A 25421-nucleotide genomic window follows, 5' to 3' on the forward strand; every position below is an offset into this window, starting at 1 on the left:
TAAAGAAACCTCATTTAAACTTTAAAAGTACATCCGTACAGCACTGTGTTTCCATACCTAGAAACAGACTTTCAGCTAAATCTCACAAGACCTTAGTACTCAGTGGTTTTGCATGACTGGCCTTCAAATACAATTTAATTCCCTCAACTAAGTGCAAAAAAAAAAAAAAAACCTACCAAACAAAAAAAACCCAACAAACACACCAAACAAAAAACCCCACCACCAAAAAAACCCAAAAACAAACAAAAACAACCCCGAAAGAAGCAAAATGTACCTTGAGTGCTATAAAAAAAAAAAAAAAATTTTTTCAACAGCACAAGTCCTAATGCATATGGATTTTGAGATATTTGCTAATGAGGACTGTTTGGCTATTCAGAGTGTCAGAAAAACTCTTTCAACCCAGTTAAGCTAATATCAAGTATATTTATCAGGAATCACAATGGAAAATCCGTCAGCTTTCTTACTGGAGAAAACCAAGACACATTTACAGAAGCATTCTGCACAAATAAAGGAGTTTTAAGTTGTTTATTTGTCCATTTGGAATTACTAGTATTTATAATCAACAACATAAATCCACCCCTCAGTGAAAGACCTGACAGCTTGTTATCGCCAAACATATTACAGCCTGCTGAAGGGTGAAGAATTACAGACATATAAAGATGAATAACATTATATCACCATTAAATCACTTACTCTGTTTGTAACAGTTTAATCCTCTAACATTATAAATTAAGATTAGAAAAAACCTCAACATTTCCAGTGATAAAATACATTGTGTTTATTACACAATATAACAGTACAGTTTATTACACTAGTGCATTAAAAGGTAAAGAGCTGCACAGCTCCTTTGGCATAACTGCATCATTCCTGATCTCTCTCTTACCCAAACACTGCTTGCAGCCCCACAAGCTACAAGCTACCAGCAAGCCTCCAAGAAGTATCCTACTAGGAAAATCCATCACAGCTAAAATAAGTTTATTCTGAGAACTACTTCTCCTATACTCATATTACTTGAATATGAGGACCTAAAATTAGATTCCTTCACATCTGGAGTTACCAGTGATATCCCTTCTGAAATCAGGCAAGTAATGAACAGATTTGCATCCATACATCAACCATCAAATGAAACTTAAGTGGAAAAATGCCTTTCATTTTTCACCCAGTTAAGTAAATAGTTACTTAATATTTGGAAGCCTTCTACAAGAGTTTTAAAGTTTAGTGGTTTGGACCATTTTTCAAGGTTACTAGCATGTATGAAACTTGCACATATGAATGATTCATAAGCAATCAATAGCAGTATCAGTATAACAGCTAAAAGATAAAACATTTTTACGTATTAGAAATGGAATTTTGAGGTTTCTTCTCCAAAAGCTAATTTGGAAGATAATCTTTATAAAAATTTTCCAGTAATGATTCATATTACATTAACTCTATATTAGATGATAACTTTGAAGACTGAAGTTAACACTTATTGGAAACAGCCTTCAAAATAAAGTGGATCAGAATGATAATCTGTATAAATTGAAGTATAATGCAAATCTGTTTCTCAGGATAAGATATTGCCTGTTACAGATAGCCTCATACAGCTATTAGTGCCCTATCAAGTCTGTGGAACTACTTGCTTGTTAATTAAATAGGATGTGAATATGAAAAGTAGACAGACAACAGGAGGCATGTTTCGTTAGGGCAACAGACATCATCTTCATTCAAACTGATCAACAGCAAACAAGAAAAATTCAGAAGCCAACAGAATTTGGAATGTGTGTGATGAAAATCCCATTCAGTACCTCATTATATTCTCAATGAATTTTTTTTTTTGTAGCACAGTAACTTGGACAAAAAGAAAAAATGAAGCAACAGCAAAACAGAATCCCTCCTTTCCCAAGGATCTGAAATTCCCTCAGAACTTTACTCCGTGTTGCCTAAGAAAAATTTAAAAACAGACACTATTGTGTCAATACCACTGCCTGGCACACTAAACAATTCTATCTGCATCCACCTGCTGTCACTTACCTTATGAACAGATTGCAAGCTCTTAAGGGCAAAGACTATTTTTTATTTTATTTTATACAAGGATGTGATCATATCCATATCTCCTCTGTATGTAATACAGTAATATAATAAGCTAAATAACATTGTTATGCTTTAATTATTTTCTGCTCTAAGCTTTAGATCGATCAAAAGTGAGAGATGGTTGCCCATGTTTCTAGGAACAAAAGGCCAGTTTTTCCACGTGACCTGACATGAAAGTAAGCACTCTGCTTGCCAGCATCCATGATGCAAAGTTTTTATTCTTTGCACCATGCAAAAAAAACCACAAAGCTAGCATTAATGAACTGCAAGTTATGGTATCTTTTCATCCATTTCAACCCTTTCATTGGAAAGAGGAGGTAGTTTAGAAGTAAGGCACATCCTGCACTGTCTGATCAGCCATAAGGCACATTTCCATTCCACTGAAAATATGATATATTTTAAGGTTGGCAATGAAAGTTAGAAGACGTAATCAGGAAGTAGTAATCAAATGCACGTGGAGTACTGTAATGTCTAGCCTCAGACTGTAGCAGAAAAACAGACAAAACATCTTTTTTTTTTTACTGTAGAAAAACTAGGTACTTCATCCAAAGGAAATCTGAGAATCACAGACCTACAAAAGTATGGGGCCACTGGCTCATAAGGCTTACTGGCATTTAATTCATTCTTGCACAGTGAAAGGAATGGACACAATCATATAAGTGTTAAAAATGCAGCTTGAGATGCCTCTGTCTTCTGTTAACTTCTAAAGTTATCTTAAAAGTGAGCTGTGAAGTTAAGATGTTGTTATTTAAAGAGATTTAAATCCATGATTTTGTTTTCATCATTACCTTGAACTAAAATTTACCTCCAAAAATCAAAGGGCAAAAATCCCATAGCAACCAGGGGATAAAGCTACAGTCATGTTGATACTTACTCAAGTAAACCTTTAACAGAGAATAAGGACAGAATTCAGATTCCTTGACTACAGATCAATCTCAGCATAGCATTAAGTTGTCCTCAAAGTTTGAACTGGCTCTTATTCAAAGTAATATGGGAACTAGGTTTTCCAAATGCAAAAGCCACTTCAGCTAGCTTCAACATGAAAGTTGTCAAACTGTGCAAACTCAAACGAGCGAGTTCCAATAGCAGCCCAGCCATTACTTGGTTTAGAAATGGTGACATTCTCCCAGAGTGGATAACCATTTAACAGTCCTGAGGCAGAAGTGCCCTGTCAAAAAAAGGAACAAGTTAGCTTTGTAAAATCCAGTGATTGTGTTGACACTGAGCTTACCCACATGGGAGAAGAGACAAGGCAGTAAGATGTCAAGTCAACTTTCAACTACATTTCACACATTTTCTATGCAGAGGCGCTTCTAAATATTGTATAGAATCCTCCAGTGCCTATCAGCTCTGTGAAGCAGATTTAATGCCTTTACAGTGAATAAATAAAAGGCTTATCTTCCCCTAACTCACAGCTTTGCAAACTCAGTGCAGAATCTGAAAGGTAAACTGGTTTTCCTCTTCCACTTGTGTCAGGCTCCCTCAAACAGCCCAATTGTCTTAAGGGGATATGATACACCTGGCACTGATTCTGCACAATTAGGCAAAAGTCAAAAGGAAAGAGAGATGTATTTTAGTCATTAAGCTGAGAGGAAGAGGGGACAACAGAACTTTCAAGTATCACGTTGCCATTAAAAACAGTTTCAGGAAAACGTACAATTTATCTCGCCAGTGTTCCACTAAACAGTGTTTAGAAAAAAGTACTTCAGTTTACTTGTATTTCTTAATCTGAAAGACAATTACAGACACAGGTAAAAGCAAAGAATGCCTTTCAAGAAGGAGTCAGCATGAGAATTCTTTAAACAGGGCTCTGCACTTCTGTCATTACATCAAAGGCATATTTGGTACAAAATACTTTAACAGCACAGATGGAAGTTTGTAGCATCATCATTTTAAAATTGTCACCACTGTTTTGTGTTTTAAACGATTTACGTTCACCTTCAGCACCTCCTTCAGGTTAGCAAATGTCTTGGCCCATTTTACAGATGGCAATCACTGTCACGAGTGTGGGTGTACAAAAGTCAAAACTAAACTACATCCATTCCAGTGAATGCCTCAGGTACGAGCATCCCTTTATCTCCCAATGGGAAAGCACAAAGACAAAAAACGGTTTCTAATACTCGATGACATTTTAGGATGAGGGAAAGACTCAGTGCATAATTTTAAAAGAGAGTTTGCTTCAGTAGAAGATCTCCCCAGCTAGGATTCAAGCTTCCCCACATTTCAGGCCACCTTGCAGTTGCAAAGGTTACATTAGGCAAAGGTTACACTAGGCATTAGGCATTCAGCAGAAGAACTTAAAGCCTCTTAGTTACTTGCACCAATGTCACACCCAGCTAAGTGTACAGGTATATTTAAAGTAGAGCTTGGAACTACTTTCCTCACCAAGTGACTATAGCCAAAAGCGGTAGAGTTGGGGGGAAGGCAAACATGTGGACAGGCTTCTCATTAACGGTGGCCCATCTTTACAGCAACACTATGCCCATGCTTTTTCAGTATAGGAAAGAATGGCGCTCATCTTAGTTCAGTCCTTAACTAGCTCTGCATACAAGGCCTTAGCATGCAAAGGGAATTGGTGGGAGCCAGATTTGTAAAACAGGCTAGTTCAGTAGTTTACTGACAGTCTGCAGAACAGGAAGTCAGGTCATGATCTTTTAATTAGATTAAACACAAGATTTGCCTCTCTAGCCCTCCTATCTCCAGCTTTCAACTCATCTTTCCAGTTATTTTCTATATCCTCTTCAGTTTCTCAAAATCTCTTTAAAAATACAGACAGCAAAACTTGGTATGGTATTTTAATATTGGTTTAAGATAACAGAGATATTATTTATGTTTTAGATAGAGCAAACTAATGCAAGTAGACAGTCAACAGTATAGCATAGTTTTGTCTAAACCATTTAGGACTGGAAGTTTCATAACTGGTTTTCTAGCTTTTTGCCTGTGTCCTTACCTGAATGTTGAGAGTAAGTGTGTGCCACGCGTTATCCCGGACACCAGAAAGTCCTTTCATTAATATTTCTTCTTCAGCTGCAAAACATACTTAAGGTTAGCAAAGTGTTACTTCACCCCTTTGCTGAGACTGATAAATACCAACCCAGCAAAAGGAAAATAATACCTATTTTTCAGAAGTGTTCAGGACTGATATCTCACCAATTCCAACTGCAGCATGGAAGCCTTAACACGCAAACCTGGCCTCTACATTATCAGTGCATTCTCCTGTTTTGCCACTGAAATCTCCAATGCTCTTGGGAATTTGGCCTGAGATAAGGATTCCCTCTACTGAGGGTATGGGTTCATGAAGTGTGACAGTAGCTATTGCTCTGCTTGTTCTATAGATCTCCTTGTTTAAGTATTGGAACTTTTTTAAATCAGAGGGTTTGAGTTGCCACATCATGATGTTGCTTAGTTCCAGTCAAAATTTAAGCTAAGCAAAAATTGGGTGTGACTGACACCTGGATGGAAGACCTGAAAAAAATTAAATGCTACAAGTAGAATCTTCAATTATTCAGTAGACAGTTTTAGCTGCAAGTTAATTTAACATTCAGGCTCCCTTCTAGAAAAATATAAAGATCACTGAAAATAGCTGTACAGAAAAAAATTACCATATTGTGTAACAAGTGTCTCAGTCTGAAATAATGAGGTGGTTAATCCTCTCATTTCATCTAAGAAAAATTATTTTTGACAGCCTCAGAAAATAATTGGGTAATGTTGTTATGACTTATTAAAAATAAATACTGGAGTCAATCCTAAACATGAGTATGTTTTTACATAGAGCTGAAACTTAAGTTGTTATGGAGTTAGACATAGCAAAGTTTCCCTAGGGAGCACCAGTATGTTAAGAGAAGCTAATGTAAAGCCTTCCTTACGCTACCCATCCATGGTAAAAAAAAAAAAAGAAAAACAAAACCAACAACAAAAAAAAACCCAATACAAAAAACAAAATTAGGAGAAATTAGAAGCTACAGCTACCAAATAGAAGACGAGACTATTTTTAAGGCCCAGTACAGTGTGAAAAGGGTCATTATAGACTGTCTTCATACCAGATCTACTGTAGATCTAGAAGTTCATTTGACTCATTAGAAACTACTGAAAATTTTAATTTATAGTCATGAAGTGCTAGGAAATGCATTTAAACAACAAAACCTGCCACTATTTCAAAGCAAATTAAAAAGAACTTTTAGCTATTGATGAAGTATTATGACATACACTCTTTCATGTGCCTGCCAAGTGCTCTATAGATGAACACATATGAATGTTAGCATCACAAGTAGAAAGTGCTCTCACTCCACTGAGCTAGACTAACAGCAGAATGCAATTTGTGGAAACAGTAGGCCACTCATCAACATCACCTAAGCCAGATGTATGTACATTGACTTGCACTGCTCTACAAGACAGGCCACTGCATTTCAAGCAGGATTTTGGTTTTAGGTGTAGTATAAGAATATAGAACAAACCTTTCTGTAATTAATATTATATCAGAGTATTTATGAAAATCAAAACAATTTACATTTGCTAGTGTAAAATAGGTTTTGTCAGCAGAGGAAAAAAAAATCCAGAAAGCTGAGACTGAGAAGTAGACCAGCAAGTAGCCTTCAGATGCTCTCTTCACATACAAAATGTGACCATCATTAGAGCACAGTGGGTTAAACTCATAGCAATGACAACTGAATTACGAAATCTGAGTGTTAGTCATTCTTATCAAAGCTATCAAAATGACATGTCCATATGTCAGCATCCACTTTAGCAAAGAGCTGCTTACCTAGGTCACCAGTGACTTTGTAGGTGCCATCTGCAAAAACCCAGAAGAAAACTCCTTTGGTACGTCGAACATATATCCCACCATTGTCAACTCTTCCTGCAATAAACACGCCCCCATCATGTTGTTTTTCTATGTAGATGTCACAAGTAACTGTCATGTTTACCCTATAAGAGAAGTTTAGCATTTTAAGAAGCAAGAAATCAATTTTTTTGAGCAGGCAGTAAGTAGAAAAGTATTCCCTATGTAGTACAGCAACTTTTTGAGGAAAGATTTAGCAATCCTAATTGTGACCTACAGGTGCGAGACGCACAGGACTTGTCTAGACTGGTTGTTTCCCACCCATGAGTCCATAGATTTTCTTAGGAAGAGCAATTCTTCTCAGAAACCAACAACAAAATGAAGTGTATTGTCAGCAACTTTCAATTAATTATTAAAAAAACCAAAAAAAAACCCAAACACACACACCAAAAAACCCAACACAAAACAAAAACAAACCGCCAAACAGAAGGTTTGCATCTCCACAGAAAAACTGTCAGGTCTGCAAAATGAAAAGTTGCTTTTAGATAACTAAATCAAATCCAAGATTCAAGGGTCATAGCACCACATCTGCTAAAATTTGATCTTCATTGCTCTAGGATTTTTAATACAGGCCAAGGCTTAAGTAATCCAGACTTCTTGCCCAAAAGCCAAAACAAACTTTTTTAAACAAAATGTTCAAATAGGTTGAAATTATCTGATTTTCCTGAGGTGATACTTCAGCTCAACAGTAAAGCACCATGCTATACATATGACAGCTGTAAAAGAGAATAAAGCAAAGGAATACCAGAACAATCAAATGGCACCTAGAAAATTTACACAACTTCCCCTGCCCTGAAGTTGCACTACAAGCCTCTTTACAATAAAAATTAAAAGCATTCTTTACCTCTACTAATGTACATTTAAATTAAAAGTCTACATCCCATGTCTGAAAGGACTTGCAATATGGATACAGCCACAAGGTCAGATATTTAGGATGCTTCTAATTATCTATAATTATTTACAGAATGTGAAAGATTCTCTATGACATCAGCTCAGCTGATAACTAAATCATAAAGAATATTTATTGTAGCAACTCTTCTCTCCACCTCTTCCATAATAGTAAGAACGACCTGAGATTTCATTCTAATGTAATGCTATTAGAAGTATCAGATTCTTGGGTACGTATTCATTACACAAACAAGATTTCTTTCTTGCCTCCCTATGTATTAAACAAGAGACCCCTACATCTTGCTTAAGCCATTATAAAGAGATTGGAAGCAATGTAGAATGAGTTACATAGTAATATTTTTAGGATACAGCTAGGTTCAATAAAACCATAAGAGCAAAACACTAACAAATTCAGTAGAAACAAAAAGCTTTCACAAGCACACGATTAAAATCCAAACTAAAACCAACTAAATAATCCTGAAATTTAATCATAATAAATTGTTTTTGATTACTGAAGTCAAATATCATTCCACAGAGAAATTCAGTGCACAGTTGGTTCAGTATTTCAATAGCATGCACTAATGGTTGAAAACATCTACCTAGGACAAGATGAGCTTTAAACTGAGGATGAAGCAAACAAATCAGAGGGCCTGAAATTGAAGACTATCATTATGAAAAGTTACAGATCAGTAAAACTTGAATGATCAGCTGAATATTCAGGAATCCAGCTTGGTTCTGAAAACAAGATGAAAATTCAGAAACAAATGGAACCAAAATGAAATAGTAAGAAGTTTTTAGGAATCTCAGTACAGTAATTTAAGAATACATCCTGTGTAGCTGTTATAGGGATCACTGAATATGATCTATTCAATGAGGGAAAGTTGATTATAGGGGGAATATGAGACTTTGCTTAACAGAGGGCTGCAGAAGAATACATCAAGTAACTGAAGAACAACCTCCATCTATGAGATGGTGGTATTCTTCCAGGCTTCAGAGCAAAGTGATTCAATCACTTGTCCAGGCCAGAAATTAGAAGCATGAAGCATGTTCTAAAAAAGCATTTGGGGGATCAATGATCCAATCAAAGTGAAAAAAACCTGACAGAATGCCTATTTTAAAGAACATATCAAAAGAATTTAAGCTAAACTTCCAAAAGAAGAAAAAGTTTTAAGCATAAAGTTTATTATTACTTACTATTACTAAACCAATTAGTTAACAGGCTCTTTCCCAAATGTTTTTTAAAATAAAAGCTGCTGCATGATTCCAAATTACCATCATTATAGCTCCTAGAAAGAATTGCAATCATAACTACACTCTTATCAAACCAGTAAATCTCAGTTACGTTTACCCAGAAATAAAAGTGTTTTAAGTAGCAGTTGAATCAAATCCACACAATTCTAGGATCTGCTCAGAAGATGGCAGTCTGCAACAAATATAACTGAATTAACTCCCAGACTATTTCATTGATATGAGATTGATCAAATAGCTAACAATCAAGCAAGAAAAGTCAAAATTAAGTAATTTAAACTGAATCAATTTTTTTTGTCCCATGTAAAAACATATTGAAACTCAGTGCACACTTTTAATTAGGATTTTGACTTGGTCTTTCTAGTACACCAACCCAGATCCATTATTCTGAAAAATCAACTTGAACAAATATGCCCAGCAGGACATTAGGGAAAAAATCTCCAAGACAGTGTAGCAGTGGGACAAGCTACCAAGAGACGTGGTGGACTCTCCATCCTTGGATCTTTTTAAGACTCATTTAGACAAAGACACAGTTGATCTCTTAGCATTGGCAACAGCCCTGAGCAGGGCTCAATGACTTTTGGAAGTCCCTTTAAGTCATCATTTCTGCATACCTACAGAGAGTCTGAATGCAAAAGCCCTCTGTCCAAGAGAAATGAGACTTGAGACAGATTAACTGATCATAACTCACACTGTTAAGGAGGACATTTCCCCAGATGTCACCAGAAAATAGCATTTACATACCACTGAAAATTTCCTATGAGACTGATGGTCTGGTCTGCATCAGAAGCCCAAGTGATGGGTCGCTGAACCACCACCTGGCGGAGTGTGAACACATGATCTCCTGGGTCAGAAGCATTTATGAAGTATTCAAATACACCCGTCTGATCTGCAAAATTTGGGGCTTCACTGAAAGGTGGATTACCTGTTCAGAAAATAAAATACATATCGACACCAAAACATTATTTTTCTTCTGTGTACTCTTGTTTTCAGAAATTTCCTTTGAAAATATTCTCCAGAATTTTGACTTGCTCTTTCAAAGCACAGTCTCCAAAACTGAAGTTTTGGGAGTTGGAAGGTGATTTTAGTTTTGGTTTTGTTTTTAAGCAGACCCCAGTTTTTGCAAACACATGAACAAAGTAAATTACTTTCTTCCCTGTCTTCCTTCCAAAATCTAGTTCACTATAGTTATGAGCTATATCATTTCCATCCAGAATTTACAAACTGTTAGTGACTACCCAATTAAGACATAGAATTAAATACACCTCGTTGCAAGTGAAGTATACAGGTGTAAGTTGTTGGAGAAGCAGGTATAAATAAACAAAAATAAAACACACATTCTGACTACTTCACGTTGCTTACATTAGAAGACTCATATAACATTTATTATTGCCTTTCTACATTAAGACTATATCTGTATGTGAATTAAGTTTTTGGATAAGAGAACTCTGACTTACGAATATTGAAATCATCTTTGTAATTTGAAGGAAAGGGCTGAGGTGGTGGAGGCTCTTGGAAACCACATTTCTGCCCTGTCTTGAGTGTGGTTAAAGTGTAGACTTCATCCACATTTAGATCTAAAGAAAAACTTCCGTTCCACACCTGGAATTAAAGAAAGCTCAAGCTGCAAAAATCAAACAACTAAATAACAAAATACCCAAGTTCCTGAATTAAAGGAGATCCTCTGAAGTCCTGATTTAAGGCAAAAGTCCTGTCTTCTTGCCTCAGCATTTAATATAGCTGAGCTATTTTGAAAACCCCTTTCCCTCAAACTCATTATTACTTCCAGGTATGCTTGTATATAGCTAGTAAAATTGTAGTCAAACGGAGCCAATAAAACATATCCTAACTATGCAGTTTAGGCATGAAAGTCCAGGAGTTCCAGCAAAGGGGTAAGAAACACCTGAAATTGCAGAGACACTGTAATTAAAACTGATCGACTTACCTTTACAGGATGGAGCTGCTGAAAAAGACTAGAGTTTCCAGATTCAAAACGAAGTCTAGAATGCCACACTTGAAGGGTTTGCACCATATACTACAATGAAACACAATATAAAATTAAAAACAAACAAAAAACCAAACAACCAAACAACCCCACCCTGAATATTCACCTTGAGAAATATCAGTCCTCTAAGGGTGTTTAATTTTTGTTATTTTAGAGCTGTTGATCATACTGGAGGCCACCACTCTATTGAGCTAGCCATTACATATGGCTTATCTTTTTCTAGATTATATGTCAATAAGTCATTGTCCTAACATGCAGTAATGTTGCTTATAAAGACAGAAAGCATTGCAAGCACACATGTAGTCTTTAGCTTCTCTATTATCAACAATGGTATCCCTTTGATACAAGCTCTCTGCCTAGGAACAACCAGGCTGAAATAATCTCCTGATAATTTTGCTTTAATGAGACCTTTAGTTTAGTTGCTGGTTCTTTGATATTCATTTTTGAGCAAAGTACTTTGCTTACAGATCTCCAAACTTCAGCAAATACTACGGCATATCAGCTACATTAGTTACAGATTTTAATCATATACAACCCCTACAATTTTTTTTTAGTTACCCAGATGAACAACAAAGCAAGCAACCTAGATTTTGGGTTGGATAAGCCATCTGATACTTCCCCCAAAGGGAGCTGTATATCAGAAGTGACGCTCAACTACTTTTCCTAAGCAAACCATTTTATTGCCAAAAGTATTGTCCAAACTATCTCATCCTAAATGAAAGGAAACTAATGTCACCAAAAAACAAATTCCAAATAAGTAAACACTTTCAGCTTCTGAGAAGCAATCATCCAAATCAACTAACAGATTCACTCCAGTTTACACTGTGAAAGTATTGTTCACATTTCAAAGGGAAATTCAGTTTAGTAAGATTAAAAAAAAACAAAAAACCACAACTGGCAGATTCTCAGAATATCTCTTCACAGGATGGACAACATAATCTACAGTACACAATCAACCACAGTTACTCCCCTGGAGAGGAGCTGATAACAACTAGAAAGGTCATGGCCATGCTGGCCAGTCAAACTATGTCAGCATGTCAGAGCACCCAGCCTTGGAATAAATCCTAAAGAAAAATCCGACTGAATTTCTGTTCTGGGGAATTTCTTCTTCAATATACAGATGATTAGACTGGGAGGCAGTAATTCTATGAATTTATTTATGACATTACATCTCATGGTAAAAGCAGAACTAGAATGCTTAAAACTTTGCCAGGTGTGTAACAGCCTCTAGTATTGGAGTAAAGAACTCCAATTTCTTGCTAACCTGTGATATTGTCTTGTATGTATTTGATTATGGATAGCAATTCATTTTACAAGACTGATCAAATGTATTCAAGATCTACTTACAAATGATCCTTTGAGGTAGAAAGTTGCTCTCTGAGGTGTCACACTGAAATGAGGCAGTGGAGGCCTGATACATTGAGAGTGATTATGAGTCTGAAGAAAAAGAATAAATGTAACAGAAGGAACATACATTACTGGAATTCATCACATAGCAATGTTCATGAAAAACATACAGCATAAACAGAAATTTAAAAAGCAACATAGGATCAATTTGCAACTATTTATTTCACTCTTAGCCTAATGATAACTGCAATTATACTAGCTTAATTTTATTTTGAATATTGCTTAAAACAAGCACATGATTTAGTTTCCTCCCAGAGTGTGTCATCAAATTAAAGCTAGTTTGTGATACAAAAATGACATATACATTGGTCTCCAGGAAGATTCAACTAGCTATTCAAAGTTTAGATAGAAAAAAGGACCTCTAGTGGTCTCACTAACAAAGCTACAGGCATCAAAGAACATACTCACAGATATTGAACTGCATAAATCAAAACAGGTTCTTCATAACAAAATGTTTCCTTTATCTTTTCTAGTTCATTGGAATTGCTGATGCACATACCATAGTTTCAATGATGATGGTAAGGTTTCCTAGGCCATCTGTCAGAGCTACAAAACTGCCACCTCCTTCTAAGTGTCCATCTACTTGCAAGTATGACCAGCCTGGCTGAGTAAATTGCGTTGTGTGTGCTGAAACAAAACAGAACAAAAATCAGAAGAAAATAATTAAGTCTTAATAAAAAATAATACCATTTGTAGTCTGAATTAAATTTCTCTCTCCTACGTGCTTACACAACAAAAACTTGATTTTTGGAAGAAAGTAATGGAACTTCCGAAACAAATTCTACCTATACAAGAAGAAAGATTAAAGAATTATACTAAGGCACAATTAAAAACATCAGCTCTGTGGCAGATGAAACAGTTAAAATGATAGCAACAGTTAAAATGATAGCGACTATAGACAGGAAGAAAAAACTATTACACCACTATATAAGTCAATCACGTACATGCAATATGAATATGCATCACAGTTTAGATTTTCCCAAATCTCCCCTTTTTTCTTTTTTTTTCTTTTTTCTTTTTTTTTTTCTTTTTTTTTTTTTATAAATAAAGTAAACATTTGAGCCAGAGACAGCATAGATGAGCATCTCCATGAGGAATAACTAAATAAGTAAGGTTTTCAGCATATAAGAGAGAGTACCAAAGAAGAATGCGACCTAGATCATGAAAATCCTGAGCAACATGGAAACAGGAACAAGTGCTCAGTTGTTCTGAACTGTTCATATGACAGTATGGCCTTTTTTTTTTAATGCTTTTACATATACTGGTAACTAGCAGAAGAATAAAAATGAAGGCATTTGCCTTGTTCTTCCTTTATGGCATTGCATATGCACACTAGCCTTTATGGGCACTTCAGATCAAAACATTTTAATACTAACAGCTATAAAAGGCAGTAGTTTATTCATTTCTGCTGTATCTAACCATCGAGTATTAAGATTTCCCCTGCTATTTGATCTTTCTGCTTTCTATTGAAAGGAGCTTTGTTTTCTTCTTCTTTTTCAAAGTATTCACAAAACTTTCCACAAAACTACTTTAATTTGGTACAAAATATAATAAAAATAAAAAACACTAAACAAATAAATGCCTCGGAAAATACAGTTATGCTCTGTGTTAGATCACCAAACTTTTAACTGCAAATTTTTTACCTGTAATCCAGATAGGAGCTTCTACTTTGTAGTGGCCACTCCACGGCTCTTGTGCTGTCATTAATCCACATCGACCAAAGGGCAACTCTTCATAATAACTAGCCACCAAGTTCCATGCAATGGTTCTGGAACAAAAACAGGTTTGTTTGCTCCATTCATATGGATAGTATTAGGTGAATTTAGTACAAGAATTTATTCCTCTTTTTTCTCCAGCATACAATGAAGAAAAGTTGGGGGGGAGGGGGGGTGATCTTTCCAGGAAAAAAAAAAAACACACAGGAGAGGAAAATAAAACAAATCAACTTCCAGTGTTGAGAACTTCTTACAAAACTGATGATACATTCTCTGGCTGTATCAGCATAAAATGTTGCACATTAAAGGAAATGTGTACTGAGGGTTAAAGACTTTATCTGTTTGGATTTTTTCCTGTTTTGAAGGGGAAAAAATTAAGTTATCAAGGTTTACAGCTTTTTGTTGGGGTGTTGGGTTTTTTGGGTTTTTGGGGGTTTTTTTGATCGGTTGTTGGTGGTAGCAGGCTTTTGGGGGGAGGGGTTCAGGGGAGCGGCTAAGTACCACTAAAAAAAATAATCCCATATAAATAACTAAGAGAAAACAACTTTAACCAGCCATCCTCCAGGAGTTGTTGCTATTTCAAGAAGTTGTCAGGATACTAACAAGGTTAATTACTTCCGGTCTTTTGATTTGGTCTTCACTGAAAATCTTTTGCTAGGACTTTAAACTTAAGATCTGTGTGCCATAAGTATGGAAATACAGCTTAATAAAGCAGTTCTGTAGAAAGCAAAAGCTGGCATGCTGTTCTACTATTGCATATAGATGAGTGCAAAGGCCTCATTCTAAAGTCATTTCCATAGATTTATCACAGTATACATGCATTTCAGAAGAGATCCTGAAATCCTACAAAAAGGTACTCATAAAATAAACAACTCTTGAGTTGTAAACTCAACTTGCTCACATTAAACTTGTTCTGCAGAGTTTCAAACTTAGAAAAGGAATGTAGGGAACTCATGTTCAAAGGAAATGAGCTTCACAGAAAGATAAGCTTCCTTTCATCAGGAAGAGTCTGTTTTCAATATAAAAGCCAAGATAACTTCAATATCGGATATATGGACTTGGAACTATTCTACAATAATTTCTAAACACAATACATAGGTCTGGCTGTCAGGTTGCTAGCCAAATGGGCATATATAATTACAAAGGGCTTGTAAAAAAGAAAAACAATGGGAAAAGAAAGATCCCAAAGAAAGATATTAAAGCATATGACAGTCAAGAGGCAACCAGAATGGTCACGAATTCACGTAGGAAATACTCATCTGTTAGAAAATTTCAGCTTGCAGAGAAGGAGACAGAAGATTCATAGAAACCAGGTGACTCAGATACTTGTAAAGGGAAGTTTCTTAAGCACTTTGTGCTGTGCTCCGTTTCAAGCATTTCAGACAATTTCTCTCTATTGTTCCAAAATGAAGTTACATAAAAACTAAAAGTTTTAAACAATTTTGCTTACATCTTGATGCCTACATTTTCTTTAATCAGACTTTTTTTTTTCCTTTCAGATTAGTAGTTGTTGCACTAGAAACAAAGTATGTTTTCTATTCTCTTCTAAAGCTACAAGTTATGTAATTTCCCAGTAAACAGAACAGCTTTCTTCCAGATTTCAGTTTGGAAAGAAAATGTGCAGGACACAGTAAACATATCAAAAGACTACAGCATGTTTTAGAATGGACTCAGAAAGAAGTTGTATGGAAAAACTAGATAATTACATCTGTACCTATTACTTTGAACTGAAGAAAAACAACCTGTTAATGACCTCAAGAAAAATACAGATAAATTAGCTTTATTGTTATTTTCCTCCAATGTTTTTCATGTTGTTAGATCTTCTTAAGAACATTCTCTTTTTAACAAATATCATCAGAGCCTCAAAGGCATCTGCACTCCGCTGCATAAGCCATTAGATACTATGGAACAGTAACTCAAGAATACATTAAAACTTGTGGGACTTCTACCCCAGAAAGCAGTAAGGACAGTAGACTTCACACCTTACTATCTCCACTGTCAGTCTGAATTCAAATAGAGTTTCAGTTTATCTACTATCTTATCATAGCAGATGGATGTGTTATATAGTACTCTTAACCAATTCTTACACAGGAAGTTGTGAAAGCGAGCAACAGTGCACAACACTTACGAGGTCATGTTTCCATTCACGTAGTTTTGGTTCAGGATCCGAGCCCAGCAGCCTGCACCTACTTCATCATTGAAAGTACTGTAATCTTCTGAAGACCACAGCTTCTTCTTAGTTAATAAGGCATTTGGCACTGTTTTTGTTCCAGGATAGTGAGCCCTACACAATATTTTAAAAAGAAAGAGCACTTAGCACAAAAAGAAAAATCAAAGCCTGGAAGTATATAAAGCAGCAATGATTCACCTCCAAACTGAAAAAGAAAAACAAACTTTCTTTGGAATAATACTAATGGAATAGAAGAAAATGTAACAAGAGAGCTATAATATTCTGTAGCTTATTGTAGTTGCATCAGTAGAATATTATTTCTTCTGCTACATGCCAGCATATAAGTTAACCTAGCTTTAAATATATCATGCAATTTCTGCTTGCTAAAGCAAGGTTATCCTGAAATTGAGCTTAAAGATTTCCATAACTGTAATGTGCTAAATAGAGAAAATACAAGCTACCTTGTACTATATCTTAAACAAAACCATAAATAATTATAAAATCAACAGTGAGATACAGTATTAGGCATTATTCTAAGAACTTAACTGCATTAATGTCTTAGGACTGAAACATGAACTTGGCTAATTTTGCACACCTTTTTAATAAACTCAGGTTTCAAAAAGGCATGCCAGTTGGACTATAGAAGTTACGGAGGTATAAACTGAAAATAGTTTAAACATATAATGAAAGCTAATTTTCTTTCCAAGATCTTCCTTAGTATGAGGAGAGATGCTTTCTCCCAAATGAAGACTGCTGATTACACTCAATCACAACATCGATTCACTGTGCCAAATTAGTCTGACTGAAATAAAACCTTTCAAATCACTTGCAGAAAAAAGGGTCAAGATTTTCCTGTCATTTAGCACACTCATTGAACACACTAAATACATACATTAAAATGAAACTATCAGCACTGGGAAGGAAGTTATAAATATTTCCTTTACTACTAGCCTGAAACTTGACAAATTGATAAATTTGTGACAAGAACACAAGAAATACCAGTTTTTCTAGGCTGACTGTTGGGGTTTTTTCATTATTTTCCCCCTACTGGACAATGGGCCATTTCCCAGTGTTGTAGTCCTTCATACATAGCTTCATTAATGATAATGTAACAGATAGTAAAGATTTTAGCTACATCCTTCTCTGCTGTACAAATTACTGTATACTTGCCCTTTGGCTTGGAAACACAAGTATTACCTTAATACCAAGCAAAGGTTTTTGTAATGGCATAGTGTGTAGCTTGCAAAGACAAGGCAAAGAAGGAATAATTTGTCTTTCTACACTCCATATCCTGAAGAGCTGTTTCTTAAATATCAAGACTCAAAATCCCTGCAAAATACAAGCTGTACTTTACAAAAAGAAAAGGAAAAAAAAAAAAAAAAGCAGGGAGGTGTTATAGAGCGCTTTACATAAGATTACACCGGAACGAGATCTACAGAGCTCTGATTTCCTGCACTAAAACAGGGGGCTGCCTTTATTTGCATAAGAAAGAAGAGAAATAATTCAATGCAAAGACACTAAAGCTATGGAAATAAATTGGAAAAAATAGGGATGATAAACAGGATTAAAGTTACAGGGAGAACAAACAGGTTCTAGAGGCAGACTCCTTCAGTGTATCTTTATTGTCAGCTTTGCTCCACTTAAAGCCCACACACTTATAACTTTCTCATTTTGTCCCATTGATATGCAGTCAGGTAAACCAGTTTCACCACCAGTTGAGAAAGGAATAATTTTTCTCTGCCCTTAGATGCAATTTCTATTACTGTTAATGAACACAGTTTATACTGTATTTGCTTTTCGCTTACACTGCTGTTAACCAAGGGGTTTTGTTTTACTTCCATTAATATCTAAATTAGTCCTTAAAAACTAGGACATGACTAAGGAGTGCGTAACTTCTATTTCATATGAAAACTAACTTTCTTTTAAAAATAAGTACACCAATCTTTTTTTTAAAAAAAAAAAACAACTTGTAATAGCACTGTAGAGTGTATACTTTAAAAAGACCCACCCAAATGCACTAAATAAACATTTGCTATCAGATTACAGTGAAGGCTTTCACACCCAGTATGTGGATTTGTTGAACTCTGTGATTTACATTTAAAGAAAACACTAGATCATGCTACAGCCCTCTTTTAGACATCTTGTGCCACTCTACAGCCTCAACAACTAACACAAGGTGTGCAGCAAAGGACAGGAGATTAGCTGTGTCCAGAACAGCGTGCTTTGCTCCTTCATTAGTGAAAACAATATTTTTACTTCACTGGAAATGAAAACTCCTACAAAGCAGAGACTATACTCCAGTTACTCTCAGGAAATAATTGGTCCACTCAAGGACCACTAACATTTGGAGAGACTTGAGTATCCCAATTAATGTTTCAGGAAAAAACACAGACTCCTAAACACCTACCCTTCTTGCTGCCTAAAAAGATGAACTGGAGTAGAGTTTATGCATCACTCTTATAGATGTGATGCTTCAGCAGAAGCAGTGGGATTTTGGATTCTCTGCTCAAAAGAGCAGAGAGTCAAACACACTATAACAGAAGACCATTGCAAAGAGAGAGGAAAAAGTGATGTATATCATGAAAGGGGGAAAAAGAATGGATCTTGGTGGAGAAAAGGTAATGAAAGGAATAGTAGGAACAGAATTACAACAAAAGTGACACATAAGGTTAAACCTCTTATCACTGCAAGAGAAGAATTTACCAACAGCTATTTACTATCAGTGTTTGCATTCTTCAAACTACTGTCATTTACTAAAAACGTATTTTCATTGTTCCCTCCTTCCTTCAATCTCTCTGGAACCAGCAGATGGTTGGTTCATCATCAGGGCCTCTAGTTGTTAGAGTGGTAACAAAGTATTTTTAAAATATTAACTATTATGAGATTAAGTGTGTTTTATACAGCAGATGATGAAGCAACACAACTCCAATAGAAAAAAAATCCACAGTTGCCTGTGTAGGGCAGCTAAACTAAGTCAGATATATTAAGAAAGTAACATTAATTAAGAAAAGCCCTTCTACTTATGGATTGTAAATGCTGCTTTGCACAGTTGCCCACAGTGACTTCATTTGGATAACTTCGTTAAAAAAAAAAACAAAAAACTTTGTGTTATTTTTTGTTTTGCTTATAGCAATGGCTCAAATGGGAGGAAGGGGAAAATCAGGAGAAATAGCAGGGTTTTCCACCATTTTTCTCTCATGCATCAGTACAAAGCTGTAGAAATTAAATAAATCTTAACAAAAAAAATCAGCCTATATAATTCCATCACTACAATTAAGCTTTACAGAAAAGCACTACCTATGAAAACCTCAAAATCTAGTTGTCAAAAACATTTCTAGAAAACAGAAGTAGTCAGCTAACAACATTGTCTTTCCTACTTCTCACTCTGTATCAGCACACAGGCCTGGGAGAGACTTGGGACAGTCTGAATTCCCGCTACTACAGGCATCACATCATGATTCCATCATGCAGTAATGTCACAATATCATCTTGTTTTTCTTAGGTTGTTAACTTGGGCATAATTAGGTCTAACAAATGTCTTTAAACTGCTTGGTTTTCTGCAACACTTATATTCGGTCAAATGTGTGTTTAGAACGGATCTGGTTAAGAACACTGATGCTTCTAACCAAAAAGACTGAGTTGTCACCTAATGGCACACTCGTTACTCCTAAACTCACTGACACTTTCTAAACACTTCCTATTTTCTTTCAGTTAGCAGCAGGAAGGGGCACGGGGTCAGGGGACACACAATTTTCAACATACAGAGTCAGAATAGCTTGGTTTCTAACTGTATAGCATGCAAAAATTTAACTGGTTTAACTGTGTTACAAACAAGCAGCACATCTAAAGCACTCCTATGAGTAGTTGTGGAAATCGCAAGCCCATCCTTGAAAAATGTTGTTTTCAAGAGCTACATTGTAATTTAAATGTGTTCAACGTAAGAGTAATACTTGTTTATAATTTGTTATATTTCATTTCACTGGTAAAATTGATGCAATCGTAATAGCTCTGAAAAGCTGTTTGGAAGTACCACATTATAAAGAGCTTTGGTGACCTGTGTCATTCCTATGTGGGTGAACATCTATTAATAGTTTTACAGTGTGTCTTCAGGGATCCCTCTAATTTGTAGCCATTACAACATCTTGCAGATGAAGCCTGGATGCAAACAGTGCAAAATAAAACAAAAGCAGCAGCTTTAACTAATCTCCCATCCAGCCTGTCTGATGAGAGACCTCACAGATCACAAATTATGTTACCAAGTCCAAAATTGATTTTATGTATCTCCATGTAAAATCCTGGCTATCTGAAATACTTTTTATAGTTTCAAATAAAAAAGAAAGACAACAATTTTTTTTAAAAAAGATACCATGATGAGATGTACACCACTAAATGTCCAGTAGCCAACTGATTATCCATTACAAGAGAGTATTTAATCTCCCTGTTAAGAGTGAATCAGAGTAGGGATGTAAAACTTACACTTGCAGAGTTACGCAACTACAGCTTACTGAGATAGGGTAAAAACAGTTGAGCTTCAGGAACTGACTCTGGGTGCATACTTGTAGATGCCAAAAAACAGAAAGGAAGCATGCTCACTATGTTGGGATCAGGGTAACTACAGTGGATTTGCATCTGGCCAGAGTGAGTTCACAATTGCTTTCACTTGTTGATCCACACATGATCCAAGACTCCACTTGCAAAAAACTGTCAGGATACTTTTTGTTGTTCAGAATGGGGGAAGGAATTGATGGGGGGAGGGCTGCCTATCTGTATTTGGAGGGAAAGCCTTCATTTCTACACTTCCTATGGGTCAGATATCTAAAGATGAATGAAAAAGACTCAAGTTGAAGCAAGGAACAGCCACATTTGAAGCATGTGATTGGGTTAGGCAAGTTTATGGAACCTAATAATTAAAATTTAGAGCTACTGTAAAAATAAAAGTTAATGAGCAAGTCTTATACACATTCCCATTCAGCAGACAAGTCAGTAATCAATCTCAAATTTAGTCTATTACTTTTGCAAAATATTAGCATCATATGATGAAACCCAGAACTAGAAAAACAAATCAGCTGGTTGCATGCTTTCCAAACACAACCTTCCCATCAAAACAAAATGGGAACTAAGAATAAAGACATTATTGTAACTAAAAAAAGAATCATAGCTCCAATTCATTTCTGGATCACACCCATTTCTGGAACAGACCAGTGGAAGTCAGTAATACAAAGCTGTATACAAAGTTGTAAAGCTAAAGCACTTTTTGCATACCAAATACAGGAACCAAAACAACCCTCAGAATAAACAGGGTTGTCCAAAATACCTTCAATTCATCAAAAGTGCAACTACAGCCAATAGGAATCTTCCACATGATAGGAGACTCATGATTCAATTAAAGGGTTGAGGCTGTCACCAGGACAACAGCCCGTGTGATTTGATGTGGGTTAGTAAGAAAGATTATAGTATCAATCCTTCCATGGCAAGTAAGACTATAAAGAAGTAAATCTTTGACTGTGCTAGTTATAAATAAGCAAGATGAAGACAAACTATGAACAAACCACCAAGAAAGAAAAACAGAGAGAACCCCCTACCCAATCACATCGACCACTCCGTGGAGCTCAGAGTCAAGCAGCAAGACAAAGGAAATGGGCTCCCACAGTCTATCGCTGGCTATGATCCTCACCTGCGGCAGACCGTACTTATCCAATGTGTATCTCAACAGCTTCGAAAAAGAAAGGAGAGCAAAGAACAGAGAGAAGGGACAAATAAAAATAATGGTTTTCAAATTGTCAAAAATTTATATTGCAAAAGGCAGCATCTTCTTCAGCACTATTTGAACATATTTCAAAAACAAATCGTATTCCAATTCTTGTTTTTACAACTTGGACAACAACTGTTACACCAAACAAAATGTAATAGATTGTAAAGCACAAAGCGCCTTCAAAGAAGGACACCTTCTTCCTGTACCATGCCAAACCCCAAAGTACATGACAAAAGGAAAAATTAAAAACGTTTGGTTCTTATTTTCTTACACACACAAAAATGCAGATAAAGTTAAAGACAAAGCATATCAAATTTCATGCAAGATACTCTATTTGCAGATCAGCCATTTACATGTTACAATGCTGAGGATTAGGCTACAAGGACCACATACAGGGCAAGAACAACTGAATTATAACTTATAAACCCTGTGAAAGCACAGTAAACATTTAATTAAGAAATGTTTTTCTAAAATGTTTTTCTTAAGAACCAACTCAGGTTCCCCCTATTCTCCCTGCTAATCAACTATTTCAGTTTAACGGTGAAGCAACACAAATGAGATCAGCTCTTCCTAAACACAACTAACATTCCTAACACAACTCACAAGAAATGAGAAAAAACCCAGACACATACACACCTTATTACTCAACTGCATTTTACTTCAAGTTTTAAAATTGCAACCACTATACACTTCCCTAGAGACATTTTAAGGCTTTGAAAGTCAATGAAACAAATCTAAAATGTAACATAAGACTGAGTCTAATGATGTAGTTTCTTGAAGTCCAGAGGTCCCCTAAACAGCATTTGCTGTACTTGTAAATTCAGGTAACATCAAATGCCTAACTACCTTCAAATCATTCTGTATATTTTTACCATATATTATCTTCTCTTCTCTAACAGGGAAGACTACCTGCAGGAAACAGTGCTGCAAGATTTTTTTTTCCACCGATCAGAATCTGAACTGGCTTATGTGCAGTCTGACAGTAGCCTGAAACATCAAGATTTCCTGCCCCAAAGTCTTAAGAACTTTGTCTGAACACAATGTTGATATTAATTCTGCATTGTACTTTCCTGTTCATCTTGCATTAGAATAAGGCAGTATTTGGTTTGCAGACTTAACATACATACAGAGGCTAAAATATTTAGCCATTGGGGAGGTTTCTGCTGACTAGAGAAAAACAGTTTTGATGTCCATCTTCAAGGAGGATCTGAGAAACTACAGGCCCATCAATCTAGCCTCAGTCCCTAGAAAGGTTACAGAGTAAGTCTTCCTTGAAGCCATTTCCAAGCACAAGAAGGATAGGAGGATGACTGGGAACAGCAGCATGGATTTATCAAGGGCAAATCATGCCTGACAAACACGATTGCTTTCTACAAGATGACTACCTGTGTGGGCAAGGTGAAATCAGTGGATGTCATATACCCTGACTTCAGCAGTCTCCCACCAAGGTGGACAGAAAAGTCCCACCAGGGTGCAGATTGCTAGCGATGTCCCCACAGGCTGATATTAGGGCCGATACTGTTTGATGTCTTTAATAAAACTCAGGAAATTCACATTTTGTTTTGCTTGCACACACAGCTTTTGCTTTCCCTATTAAGTTGTCCTTATCTCAACCCACAAGTTTTCTCACTTTCACCCTTCTGATTCTCCCCCCATCCCATCGAGGGGGAGTGAACAAGTGGCTGTGTGGGGCTGAGCTGCCTACAGGGGTTAACCCACAAAAACGGTTACATGCTGAAAAGGAAGGCTGTTATTTAGAGGGAACTAACAGACTGGAAAAAACAGGCTGACAGGAACCTCATGAAGTTCAACAGATGCAAACACGAAGTCCTACACCTGGGACAGAATAACCCCTTGCAAAAGTACAGGCTGTGAACCGAGGAAAAATTCAGTTAGGTATAAGAACTTAAAAAAAAAAAAAAAAAAAAAAAAAAGAGCATGAGTATGGTCAAACACATGGGGTAAGTTGCCCAAAGGGGTTGTGAAGATATTAAAGCTGAACAAGCCTCAGCACCATTATCTAATTGCACCTGCTTGATGCAGGGGGGTTCAACCAGATGACCTCCAGAGGTCCTGTGTAAACCAAGTTAGTCAATAATTCTATCTAATTACATATAACATCCCCAGAAATAAGACATTAAAAAAAAAGGCAAGGCTGTTCTACCAGTAAAATCTATTGTTTTAAATTAAGACAAACATTATGTCTTAAGATCAGTTACATAAATACAAAATTAAGTTTCTAGCTTGTGCTTTGAACTATATAACACAAAAATCCTGTTTAATATGATGGCAAAAGCAGCATAGTCTAAAATCATAAAATAAATCCAGAAGACAGTATTTTCTATAATTAATCTTTATTCTTCCACCAGCTTAGCATAGTCTTAGACAAGTCAATTCATCTTTCTCTCTTACAGGAAATGTTTTCTACATCAGAGAGAGCAAATAACAGTGAACTGAACTTGTTCTTCCTATTGAACTGAGAAAGCATTCCTGGATCATAACGATTCCTCTAAAGTTGCAACTATATTAACTATGAAAATCAACAGAACAAGAACCCCTTACATAAAAGGCATATTCATTGACAAATAGCTCTTAAATACATCACCCATCATCATTGTTCATTAAGACTTAACATAATTTTTTAATTTTTTTTTAAATGACCAACACTAGGAGACAGGAAAAAAAGAAAAATTGAAATGGCAGCCATCATTTCTGCTATTTGATCACTGTATTAGAAAAGACTCATGCTACATCAACTAGAAATAAAATATGATTTGTTCTGTCTGGTAAATAAAAACTAACCAAGGCAGATTTTTTTCCACTACGCAATGTACAATTACTGTCCACTAATAATGACTTACAAGTCAAAGATAACTTAAATAATTGAGAACTATGGAAGAACATTTTCAATTTGTCTACTTCTAGATAAACATCAGAAAAAAATATTGTGGAATATATTCAAATCTAATTGTGTATTGGCATATAGGCCTTTAGGAAAGGACTTGCCAAACAGAGCTGTGGGCTCTATAGGCTTTGTTAAACAGAGCAAACAAAATCCATGTGTAACACAGAAGATGTAGCACTGAGCTATAATACATCCTGGGAGAAAAGTAATATGAATATATACTATACAAACACAGAAATAGCACCCATCAAAATAACATGGGAAGACAGTAGTGAAGATGGTCTTGCAAACAAAATAAGGAAGCATAACATAACGTATTTTAAGACTTGAGCTAACTATATATTTTTTTTTTTCCCCGCTTTCAAGCACTTTATGAATACTGGGTAAGTAATTTGATTTAGTAGCAGAAAAAGGCTTTTTT

General features: G+C 35.9%; 1 protein-coding gene across 2 annotated transcripts in view; it reads right to left on the bottom strand.

The window, feature by feature from the left end:
- Positions 1–516: 516 nt before the first annotated feature.
- The window catches only part of GALC (galactosylceramidase), a 40936-nt gene continuing 16031 nt past the window's right edge, over positions 517–25421 (bottom strand). The window contains exons 7-17 of one of the 2 annotated variants that reach the window (XM_072864683.1): positions 21926–22056; positions 16302–16457; positions 14102–14226; positions 12958–13085; positions 12399–12488; positions 10992–11081; positions 10504–10648; positions 9791–9971; positions 6833–6996; positions 5024–5100; positions 517–3241 (exon numbers count right to left, since the gene is read on the bottom strand). In XM_072864683.1, the coding sequence (XP_072720784.1) occupies positions 3098–3241; positions 5024–5100; positions 6833–6996; positions 9791–9971; positions 10504–10648; positions 10992–11081; positions 12399–12488; positions 12958–13085; positions 14102–14226; positions 16302–16457; positions 21926–22056 (1431 nt within the window). In that variant the 3' untranslated portion in view covers positions 517–3097. The remainder of the gene's footprint in view (positions 3242–5023; positions 5101–6832; positions 6997–9790; positions 9972–10503; positions 10649–10991; positions 11082–12398; positions 12489–12957; positions 13086–14101; positions 14227–16301; positions 16458–21925; positions 22057–25421) is intronic. The other variant, XM_072864684.1, reaches the window with a different exon arrangement.

This window comes from Ciconia boyciana, chromosome 6 (genome assembly GCF_034638445.1).
Source record: "Ciconia boyciana chromosome 6, ASM3463844v1, whole genome shotgun sequence".
NCBI classification, from domain to species: Eukaryota; Metazoa; Chordata; class Aves; order Ciconiiformes; family Ciconiidae; genus Ciconia; species Ciconia boyciana.